This window comes from Lolium rigidum, chromosome 4 (genome assembly GCF_022539505.1).
Source record: "Lolium rigidum isolate FL_2022 chromosome 4, APGP_CSIRO_Lrig_0.1, whole genome shotgun sequence".
Taxonomy (NCBI): Eukaryota; Viridiplantae; Streptophyta; class Magnoliopsida; order Poales; family Poaceae; genus Lolium; species Lolium rigidum.
The window spans coordinates 200590986-200603064 of record NC_061511.1 but is presented as its reverse complement, the minus strand read 5'-3'; the positions used below and the strand labels follow the sequence as shown (position 1 = coordinate 200603064).

Below are 12079 nucleotides of genomic sequence, written 5' to 3'. Positions count from 1 at the left end.
AATTTGTAGTGGTTCGGCGAAATAAACCCTGAAGTCTAAATCCCTGTCGTTTGTACCCTGAATTTGTAAATCCCGGTCTAAATTGGACCTTGAAGCTGTTTGTTACACCGTGAAATCAACAATCCTAACCGGATACATGCTTCTCTCACTGACAATGGCCCCACGTGTCATTGTTCATCTTCTTCCTCATCCCCATTTACTTTTTTCTTCACCGCAAATCCATCTGAGCTCATCCCCTCGCTGGACCTCGTCGCCGGCACCGGCAGCGCCCCAACCTTACCTCGCCGGCACTGGATGCGTGCCTAGATGCCGCTATCTGCGCCTCCTTCTCTCGATGCAGCCGTGTCGAAGACGAGCAGGGACATCGCGGGGCCTTAGCTGCGCGCGTGGTCGACGATGAGCTGCCAGCCCTTTTGTTGACTGCCGGCGAGCGGACAAGCACGGACGGAGCAGGGTCGGCGGGGGCCTGGCTGCGCGCGTGGCGGGCCGCCGGTTCCTTCGTTGACTGCCGGCGAGCGGACGAGCACGAACGGAGCAGGGTCGGTGCGGGGCTGGCTACACGCATGGTCGACTGCGGGCCGCTGGCTCCTTCTCTGACTGCCGGTGAGAGGACGAGCAGGGGCGTCGGCGGCCAGCCTGCGGGCTTGGTCGACTGCCGGCGAGCAGGTTGCTGCCAGATAGATTTGGGGTGAAGAAAAGAAATTGGGGAAGGAGACGAACACTGATACGTGGGACCCATTGTCAGTGAGGGTAGCCTGTAATCCTGGCGAGGATTGCTGATTTCCCGTGTGACAAATAGCTCCAGGGTTCAATTTAGACTGGGATTCACAAGTTTAGGGTACAAACGTCAGGGATTTAGAGTTCGGGGTTTATTTTGTCGAACCACTACAAATTCAAGGTTTAGAATGAAATATCTAGCGCTTGCTCCTTCCTCTCCGACCCGTCTCCTTCCTCCCTATGCCTAGTTGTTCTCCACACGATTGAAGCTCACGTACTGGTACTCACATCAGTAGCAACGGGTTGTGACTTGTGACAGGTCGCCATTTGACCAGAGGATGATCTGCCGGCGCGAAGTCCGGCAAGCGGTCACCGGACAAAAATTTACATCCATGCAATTTCTACCAACACGAATACGGATCCGAACAAAATTCACTCAACTGCACCTAAGCTTTAACAAATCCGATTTGTAATCTATATACGCACTTGTCATACAAATGCATCAAAGCAAGCTCACGCAACAGCGCTGCGAACCCGAGCCTGCCGGCTCTCGACGTCCGACAAGAAGCGGGCAAAGGCCGCGCGCGACGACCCTCCGTCGTCCCAGGCCGCTGCCGCGGCCTTCATGTGCGCCGACGCACGGGCCCTGAGCTCCCCGCCATCCTCGGTCTCCATGACCATCCTCACCTTGCCCTCCACCTCGGCTGCCTCGACCAGCCCCCGCTGCCACCCAACCATCTCCGCGGCGATCCCCATCTCCCCCACCATGCGCAGCTTGTTCATCTTCTGCTCCGCGTACAGCGGCCAGCACAGCATCGGCACGCCCGCCGTCACGCCCTCCAGCACCGAGTTCCACCCGCAGTGCGTCACGAACGCGCCGGTGGCCGCGTGGCGGAGCACGTCGGCCTGCGGTGCCCACTGCCTGACGACGAGGCCGCGGCCGCGGGTGCGGTCCAAGAACCCGTCCGGCAGGATGGCGTCCAGGTCCGGGTCAGACGGCTTTACGGGGTCGTCGCTGAACGGTGCTCTGACGACCCACAGGAACCGGTGGCCGGAGTTCTCCAGGCCAACGGCAATCTCCTTGATTTGCTCTTCCGAGTGGTTCCCCGCGCTCCCGAAGCAGAGGAACACGACGCTGCGGTCCGGCTGGCCGTCCAGCCACGCGAGGCACCCGTGCCGCTGTTTTGCCACCTCGGCACCGATGCCGCCGACGAACGGGCCGACGCAGTACACCGGCGGCATGACACGACCGGGGAGACACCGAGGGTCCCCGAGGACGGCCACCGGTCGAGCATCGAGCGACTCGAATGTGTTCACCAGGACTCCATCAGCTTCCGGAATCCCGTACAGCGCGGTCATGGTCGCTTTGCATACGTCGCTCTCCGGGTCCTCGAGCATCTCGCCCAAGAGGTGTGAGGCCGGCATGGGCGGAAGGCCGAATAACTCGACAGGCGCGTCTCCCAGCTTCCTGAAGCTCGTCCTGGAAGGGAGCTGGACGAAGGCGGCGAGGGCGGCAGCGTTGGAGGTGAACAGAACGTAGCCTGGGATCCCCAGACGCTTAATGACGCCGAGCGCCTCGACGGAGAGTGAGTCGACGACCACGGCGTGCACGTGCACCGAGGAGCGGAGGAAGTCGCGGAGATACTCGTTGTGGCGGCCGACGACGTCGAGGTACGTGAGGATGAACCGCGCGTCGGGCGTCAGCGTGGGCGTGCCCTCGACGAGCGGGAGCGTGTGGAAGCGGACGGACGGCATGGAGGCGGCGGCCCGGGCGACGACGGCGCTGAAGGCGGCGTCCGGGTTGACAGCGGGGTCGACGAGCGCGACGGAGACGGCGTGGCCGTGCTGGAGGAGCGTGCGGGCGAGGTGCATCATGGGGACGAAGTGGCTGACGGCGAAGCCGGGGTACAGAACCACGGTCTTCTCCATGGAGCTGCAGAACTGGACTGGACACCACCACAGCTGCAATGGTTCAGTGCCTTGAAGCTTCAATTACTTCTTCTACTACTCCGGCGACACGAGGCGGCTCTGACGTGGGAGGGGTGGACGGATCACGGATGGTGGATCTCCAGCTCGCACGCAAGAATGCAACACGCGTCAGGTCAATCATTCACAGCCATCAACTGAACAAGATCTTTTGCTGCACCCGGAAGCCTTTTTCAACAGAGCGGCCGCGCACGAGCAATACTTGCCACGCAAAGCATTTTAGAACATTTTATGAACAACATTCATGCATTTTAGAACATTTTATGAACAACATGAAAAAACCAAGCATATTTTATTTTCACATTTCATAGTCTTAAAAAATTCACATGTCATGGATCATAATGTCTATAAATTATTTTCATGTTCGGTTCACGGAAGAAAATATTGTACCTGGTCCCTTTTTTTGAATCAAATTAAAATGCGTGGTTGGTCAAAAGGAAAGAAATTTGGGTGAAAATAGTGTGAGTCTGAATAGGATGTGGGGTTGCTCATGATGAAGGTTAAAATGAAAAATGTCATTATTATGAATTATAGCTATACCTACCAATGCATAATCGGTGGCTACAATAGGATGTGGGGTTGCTCATAGGATGGAGACACTGCTCGCCCACTGCTCTCATTGTCGTCGATGCAATCGCGCAACCACACGGGCACACCACCAACTCGGTGTCAGTGTTGGTGCTATGAGTGGTCAACATATAGTCTGTAACTGATCTCTAAATAACGCTAATGATTTCACACTTGAAAATTTTACTCTTTTTTAGCAGAATGACAAAAGTAGTGCACCCATACATAAAAGTGAGAGAAAAATATAAATGAAACCACTGAAATGTTCACTTTTATAATCTACCATGTCCAAAATGTAAAGTTCAATTTTTATTTTTTCTTTCAAAATATGAGGGGTTCATATTGAACTTTGTTTCTTACGCTCCCTTATTTCTCTTACATGTACATTCTTACACTTATAATTGAACCTGCATAATAATTGTTAACCCATGTTGTTCCCAACACGAAATAATATGTTTTTTTATCAGGGTTTCGATTTCCTATCGTAAATTTGTATGTATGTAGGGGCATCGGACCGTAATTTAATGGGGTAACAACCTCAGGCACATGAGAGTATACATGTTCATGCCACGAGAATAGATCGTTGGTAACAACCCAGTTTCTTGGTTGGTGGTGATTGCATTGATGTGCGCGTTTGGTAGCCTCGGCCCGATTCCTGGCTCACTGGCGCAGTGGTGCAAGCACACTTGCGCGTTTAGAACGAGCCATGGGCGAAATTGGTCTGCTGTTTGGTAGGTCGGGCTGCATCGGCCAACCCGAAATCTCGATGGAGATGAGATTAGACCTGTTTGGTACCATCCAGGCATGTCTAAGGTCACCTCTTCTCTACAACGGGTAGCCTTACCATGCTCTCACCTCCCATCACACAAATATCATAGTTCATGACAGTTGCAAACTTACGAAGCTAGCAGCTCACGAAATCAGTCCTAGCTAGTACGAATGGTAGTTCATAACACGATGCTCCCTAGCTACTACGAATGGAAATTTATCATAACGGGGGTCGTTCAACATACGTGGATCGAATAGGGGTTCGAGAAACAGGGGATCGTAGGGGGGTTCTTCTTCTTCTTCCTCACTTTTTCTTCACTTCCCACATTGCATCTGCCCACTCTTGCCTCTTCACCTTCCAGGCATCATTGTCGCATGCGGCCACTCCATGGCCGGTCTCTACTTCATCAAAATTGACAACCTCTTCGAAGAACTCAACCTCGCCCCAACCTAGGATCTAGTTGTGAAGAATGCAGCAAGCAAGGACCAGCTTTACTTGAGTGTCAAACGTGTGGAACGGTTTCTGGTCAAGGACCTTGAACCTGTTCTTCAATGCAGCAAAGGCCCTCTCAATCGTGACTCTAATGCTCGAGTGTCTCAGATTGAACAACTCTCTCGCATTCTGAGGTCGGTGCTTCACAGAGAACTCATTGAGGTGGTACCTTGTTTTCCTGAAGGGAAGTAGAATTCATGCATAGCCAGCATCTCCAAGGTAGAACTTACCCTCAGGGATTTGCAATCCATCAGGCCTTGACAAGCTGTCGGCCAGGATGCTCGCATCATGAGATAAACCCCCCACCCAGCAAGCACGTAGGTGAACCTCATATCGAAATCCACAGCTGCTAGCACGTTCTGGCTGGTGTAGCGCTTCCTCCCGCGGAAAGTTACATACATTGATCTCGGTACCTTTGCAGTCACATGAGTACCATCAATAGCCCCAATGCAATCCTGTAAAACAATTATGCTGTGTTTGGTTGCAATGAATTGGGCTCTGAATTGGAAAATCTAGAATTGAGAGCCCAATTCTGCTGTTTGGATGTGCTATGTATTGGACTATGGAATTGTTGTCCAATTCTAAGGAGAGGCCCGCGCGCCACAGCTTAACCCGTAGCCCAATTCGGAGGTCTGGACCTCCGTATTCGCTCGGAATCGAGCCGCTCGCTCTCCTCTCCCGAACCGTCGCTCGCTCTCCTCTCCCGACCCGTCGCTGGCTCTCCTCTCCCGAGTCCGTCGTCGCCTGCAGGTACTGCCGCCCACCTCCGCCCTCCTCTTCCCCTCCGGCCCCACTCCGGCGGCCCTCCTCCGCCCTCCTCCTCCCCTCCAGCCCCAGTCCGGCCGCCCTCCTCCGCCCTCCTCCCCATCGCACGACCCGAACCCTAGTTCATCCCGTCGGGCCGCAGGTGGTAGACGAGCGACGGCCGGCGGACGAGCGGCGGACGGCCGGACGAGCGGCCCGCCCATCTTCCTCGGCGGCGACCCCGGGGACGGCGGCCCGCCCATCTTCCTCCCTCGCATCTCCGGCCTCCCCTGCACCAGCTCGCCGGCCGGTGGTCTGCTCCCCTTGTCCCATTTGCACTTCGATTTTGCAGATTTGGTGGAGAAGAAGAAGTGCTTATTCAAGAAATTTTGCAATTCCACACAATGTGCATCCAAACAAGATTTAGAATTCCTTTGATCTTTTGATTCTATAGCTGAATACTACGCGCATCCAAACAACATTTGTGGTATTGAATTGAATTGGTTGATTTGGTTTTCCATTGCCAATTCAATTCAGAGCCCAATTCATTGCAACCAAACACAGCATTAGCACACGTTCATGTTTCTGACAGTACCCTAGAACTGATAGGTAGAAGGAACATGATTTTGTACGCACCCTGAAATAGGGGAACCACCTGTAACTGTTCTTGATCTTGGCTGGTGTATTCGTTGATGCTGGCTTGATCATTTCACCTCTGAGCTCCCCAATTGCGTACACCACCTGCTAGAAGTACCGAGAGATACTCTTCGTGGATCGCCTGAATGTGCTATGGATGACTCTGAACCTCTGGTTATGACCCACGACATGAAGAAACATTGTGACTTGTTCTTCGACAGAGGTGTGGATGCTATCAGTCAGCAGTCATCTACCCCTGAACGTTTTCACAAGTTCGTAGAAAGGGGCTCTTCTCATCCGTAGCATCTGGATAGCCTCTACGTTGTTGCAGTTGTAGATGTGGTTTAGGTTGGCTATCCTCTCCTGATCTCGTTGTACCATAGGACCGTAACTCACACGAGGAAAAGCAGCATGCCTAACCGCTCTCTTGTGCACCATTAGGATCCAGGCTTGTATGCAAATGATGAGTGTTGCGGCGTGATGCACAAGCTGGATCTGGTCGCTCTACTCAAACAAGATCTATGCATTATGAACGGTCTTATCGAACCCAACTTGTTCTATCAACATGAATCTAACACTCAGAAGAGAAGAGGAGTTTCCCCTTACCTCCGTCGTGGCGGATGAAGGACACGGACGAAAGCCGCCGCAGAAGTGCGCCGGCTCCACCGCGGCTGGAAAAGAGGACCCTAGTCCGGCGCCGAAGACCGAAGGGAGATGCGCGATGCCAGATCTGGGAAGTCGCTGCCACCGGTGCGAAAATTGGGGGAAGGGAAAATTTTGGAGGGGGCTAATGGAGAGGGTAACCGAAGAGGGAGGTTACCCCTACCATTGTCGCGCAACGCTGCTGGGATTTCAACTTATCCCGCCATGCCGAGGCGGAGCTCCCGCGCGAATATCGTTGTCGATTTTCGTCTCGCCAGGGTCTGGCCTGGAGAAACTGTCAAACTGGGCGCTCCTCCGGGGCCTGTCCCAGGGGTGTTTTAAGACCCGTGCTACGCAAGAACGCGACTGAGCCCAGGGAACCAAACGGCCCGAAAAATGCTGGGCTGATGCGAGCCAAGGGGCGCCCAGGCTACCAAATGCGACCGATATGTGTGAGGTGCTTGTATGTATGGATGGGGTGTTGACTTTCAGTGGGATGTCGGCCGGTAGTTGTCTCTCGTCTCGGGGTAGAGATCAATCTATGAAAGGTGGAAAGTGGAAAATATCTATCTGTCTTGTATTTGTTCTAATGTGAGAGAGTGTGTTCGAATGAACTTGTGTGTGTTCCGGCCTCCCGGCGGAAGATTGGCCTCACTCTTGGAGACGAAGAAGTCACGTCTCAACCGTACCAAGACCCACGAGTCTTGATATGGTGACCCATGCCATGGCAGAGGGGCCACATGTTCACACAGTAAGGTGAGCGAATGCCGACGCCTTTTGTGACGTCCTAGGTACGGAGGCATGTTGTTGTATTGTGATCCAAATTCATATACTAAAGGGATGCTAACTTCTAACGAGCAGAGTGAGGCCCGTCGCTGGTAGGCTTGGGCCGAAGCGTAGCGGAGTTTGGAGTTAGCCCATACGTCGTGCCCTGCAGGGACGCCTGCGAAGGGGGGTGCGAGGGCGGCAGCCCCCGCGGTACTGTATAGATCGTTGGCACCGCCTATATATACATCTTGTAAGCCGTCGGTTAGGGTTTATCAGATTATAAGATAACCCACGGTGTTTGTAAACTGTCCCCGATATAGTGAAGTTTTGCTGGCTGGCGCCCGTGGTTTTTTTCCCTTCTGTGTTGGAAGGGGTTTTCCACGTTAAATATCGTGTCTCCGCTGCGTTTTCCTTTATCGTTCTTTGTTATTTGCTTGTCGCTTTTATAACAAGTAGTATCAGAGCCCGTGTTCCAATCTAGGGTTTTGCGTCATGTCTTCCTTGAAGTTCGATCTACCGCAGCTGGATTATACCACGAGATTTTCTCTATGGCAAATGAAGATGAGAGCGATCCTTACCCAATCTTCTGATCTGGATGAAGCTCTTGATGGATTTGGCAAGAAAGATGCCAAGACCTGGACCGATGATGAAAAGAGAAAAGACCGTAAGGCTTTTTCATTAATTCAGCTTCATCTATCCAACAATATCTTGCAGGAAGTGTTGGCTGAGAAATCTAGCAATAGTCATTGTGGTTGAAACTGGAATCGATCTGCATGTCTAAAGATCTAACCAGTAAGATGCACGTGAAGATGAAGTTGTTCTCGCACAAGCTGCAAGAAGGTGCGTCAATGATGAATCACCTATCGATCTTTAGAGAGATCGTTTCTGATTTGCTGTCCATGGAGGTAAATTATGATGATAAGGATCTCGCTCTCATGATGTTAGTAGCGTTGCCTAATTCTTTTGCGAATTTTCGAGACACCTTGTTATACAGCCGTGATGAACTAACCCTTGCCGAAGTTTATGAGGCTCTCCAGCAGAGAGAAAAGATGAAACCTATGGTGCAGGCAGAGGGTTCGTCATCTAAGGCAGAAGCACTGCAGGTCCGAGGCAGGTCTGAGAACAGAAACAACAACTACAACAACTACAACAGAGATAAGAGCAAGACCGACAGAGGTCGCTCAAAGACCAAGGGACGAGATGGTAAGTTCTGCAAATATTGTAAGAAAACTAGCCACAATATTGATGATTGCTGGAAGTTGCAGAGCAAAGAGAAAAGAAACGGTACTTACCAACCGAAAAAAATCTGAGGGTGATGGTAAGGCTGCTGTTATTTCCAGTGACAATTCTGATGGCGATTGCCTAGTTGTGTTTGCTGGTTGTTGATACGTCTCAAACGTATCTATAATTTCTTATGTTCCATGCTACTTTTATGACAATACTCACATGTTTTATACATACTTTACATCATTATTATGCATTTTCTGGCAATAACTGACAAAGGATTAATTTGTCAATGCCTACAGATCGTAGACTAGGGTTTTGCTGGAAGTAGAGGGCAAGTAGATCTCGAAGGTTTCAGCCGAAAAGTACTCGCTGATTATGAAAACTAAGGTTCTGTTGACAATAGATTCGATCCTTTCTTTGTCCCTCGACTCCCCCTTATATAGAGGGTTGCCGATGATCTGCTGGCCGCTCTACGCTGAGCAGGGGTTGAACAAGGTGTTGATGGTGGAGGAGATTGAAAGGATCGTATGCCGCACCTAGAGGGGGGGTGAATAGGTGCTAACCAATTTTTAGTTCTTTTTCAGTTTAGGTTTGACACAAAGGTAAATTCTCTAGATATGCAACTAAGTGAATTTACCTATATGACAAGGTTATCAACTAAGCACGATATAGCTACGCAATATATAGGAGATAGAGTGGGATAGAGGTAACCGAGAGTGTAGCACGCGTTGACACGGAGATGATTCCCGTAGTTCCCTTCCTTTGCAAGAAGGTACGTCTACGTTTGGAGGAGTGTGGTTGCTACGCAAGCCAAACCAACAGCCACGAAGGCTTCACTCAGATCTCCTGTGAGCAACGTCACGAAGGCCTAGCCCACTTCCACTAAGGGATTTCCTCGAGGCGGAAACCGGGCCTTTACAAGGTTCTTGGGGCACACATCCACAACTGAATTGGAGGCTCCCAAATCTGTAACAATACAACAATCAACAACAACACATCAACAACAAATCAACTAGGGGACCAAATAGGAACACTAGCATGAGATCCCTCAAACAAGTGAGGGGAAATGAAGAACGCTTCGGTGAGGATGTAGATCGGTGTCTTCTCCTTCGAATCTCCAAAGATCAAGAGCTTTGGTTGGGGGAGGAAGGAGATCTTGCAAATCTTGAGTTTCTTGAGGTGGCTCTAATGGAGGTGGCTTGGCAGATTTCTTGTGTAATGATTGAGCAAGCAACCAAGGTAGAAGAAGGGGGGTTGATACGTCCAAAACGTATCTACTTTCCCGAACACTTTTGCTATTGTTTTGCCTCTAATTTGTGTATTTTGGATACAACTAACACGGACTAACGCTGTTTTCGCAGAACCGCCTCGGTGTCTCGTTTTTGTGCGAAATCCAACTTTCGGGAAAATCCTCGGAATTTATGCGAAGGCCCTATTTTACCAAAATATTGGCGGAGCCGAAGGGCAAGAGAGGTGGAGGCCCGAGGGCCCCACACCACATGGCGGCGCGGCCCGTGGGGGCCCGCGCGGCCATGTGGTGTGGCCCCTCGGCCGGCCTCCGACGCCCCCTTCGGACTACTTATTGGTTTCGACTCGAAAACGCACGGAGAGAAGTCGAAGTCGCCGTAAACCCTCCGCAGAGCCGCCACATCGCGAAACTCCGTCGCGGGAGCCGAAGTCTCCGTTCCGGCACTCCGCCGGGACGGGGAATTGGAGGAGATCTTCACCGCCATCACCGCCAACGCCTCTCCATCGACCAGCCATGTTTCCCCATCCATGTGTGAGTAATTCCCCGCTGTAGGCTGAAGGGGATGGTAGGGATTGGATGAGATTGGTCATGTAATAGTCATAAGATTGTTAGGGCATAGTGCCTAGTATCCGTAGATGTCACTTTTATGATATTGTTGCAACTTGTTATGCTTAATGCTTGTCACTAGGGCCCGAGTGCCATGATCTCAGATCTGAACATGTTATTGATTCATGAAGATATTCGTTGTTTATGATCTTACCTGCAAGTTGTATACACATGTCGCTGTCCGGAACCAATGGCCCCGAAGTGACGTAAATCGGGACAACCGGAGGGGATGGTAGTGATGTGAGGATCACATGTGTTCACGGAGTGTTAATGCTTTGCTCCGGTACTCTATTAAAAGGAGTACCTTAATATCCAAGTAGTTTCCCTAGAGGCCCGGCCGCCACCGGCCGGTAGGACGAGAAGATGTTGTGCAAGTTTCTCATTGCGAGCACGTACGACTAAATATGGAACACATGCCTATTGATTGATTAGTACTTGGATACCGTTTTATTATTATCTCGCAAATGCCCTCGCTTTGATTGTTACATGAGTTTCTCTCATCCATGCAACGCCCGTTAAATCCGTCCCTGTGCCTACAGTATTTTAATCCTGCTGTTTACTATAATCACTATTGCTGTCTTTATTTCACCGTTCGTTGTTATTTCACTATTTCCACCGCCATAAAACCGTTACTATCGATAAACTCTTGCGAGCAAGTCTCGTTTCAGTGTGCAGCTGAATTGACAACTCCGCTCGTTAAGGCTTACAAGTATTCTTTGTCTCCCCTTGTGTCGAATCAATAAATTGGGTAATACTTTCCTCGAAGACTGTTGCGATCCCCTATACTTGTGGGTCATCAAGACTATTTTCTGGCGCCGTTGCCGGGGAGCATAGCTTTATTTGGAAGTTCACTTGGATTGATATTGTTCGCTGCAAATTATCCATCATGGGTAAACCTCGCGATACTAAGATCGCCATATTACCATCCACTACAAGAAAAGGTACAACTCGAGTACCTCTCGCTGCTCTTGATTCACCCTCCGTGATTGATAAACTTGTTTCACCGCCACATGCTTCACATGTCGGTACTTCACTGAATCTGAAAATTCTCATAATATTGATAATGTTTCGCTCGTGCTTGATGATAGTGGTTCATTGGGATCTTTTCTAGATGCTACAATTGCTAAGTCTAGACAAATTGAAAATACCGAAACTCCTAATGCTACTACACCTGTTAAATCACCCGAACTTGATTATTCTAGTGATGATCCCGATGAAGATTATGTAGAGCTTGATGATGATTTTATTGAAAAATGCAATGCTACTACTGATGCAAGAAAAATTAAAAAGTTGCTTGCAGAACATGCCGTTAGATATAAACCATCTCCTGATCCTAAATTTGCCACATCTCCTATAAACATTAGGGATAAAGATTATGATTTTTCTCTTGATCTATCTCATATAGCTATTGTTGAGAAAACACCCTTTTGTGGTACTGAAAAAGAAAGTGCTGTTGAACACCTGACTAAGTTATCTACTCTTAGTGGCGTGTTTTCTGATGATGTCAAGATGCGTACTTATTTTGTCGCTAAAATTTTTCCGTTCTCATTAAAGGATGATGCTAAAACTTGGTATAATTTGCCTCCTGGTTCTATTAAAAGTCCAACCGACTTGCGTGATGTTTTCTTTCGAAAATACTTTCCTGCTAGTGCTCAACATGCTGCTTTGCAGAGAAT

At 50.1% G+C, this 12079-nt stretch overlaps 2 protein-coding genes across 2 annotated transcripts in view; one reads left to right on the top strand and one right to left on the bottom strand.

Moving 5' to 3' along the window:
- Window positions 1-1230: 1230 nt before the first annotated feature.
- Window positions 1231-2646, bottom strand: LOC124648033 (anthocyanidin 5,3-O-glucosyltransferase-like). Its single transcript, XM_047187865.1, has one exon. It carries the CDS (start codon window positions 2644-2646, stop codon window positions 1231-1233), a length of 1416 nt encoding a protein of 471 aa, XP_047043821.1.
- Window positions 2647-2684: 38 nt separating this feature from the next.
- The window catches only part of LOC124648032 (UDP-glycosyltransferase 88F3-like), a 35104-nt gene continuing 25709 nt past the window's right edge, over window positions 2685-12079 (top strand). Inside the window, exons 1-2 of the mRNA XM_047187864.1 lie at window positions 2685-2818; window positions 8992-9073. Coding sequence (XP_047043820.1) covers window positions 2685-2818; window positions 8992-9073 — 216 coding nt within the window. The remainder of the gene's footprint in view (window positions 2819-8991; window positions 9074-12079) is intronic.

What these genes read in the sequence shown, in the direction of transcription:
- LOC124648033 (XM_047187865.1), bottom strand. Translation starts at nt 2,646, where the DNA reads ATGGAGAAGACCGTGGTTCTGTACCCCGGCTTCGCCGTCAGCCACTTC.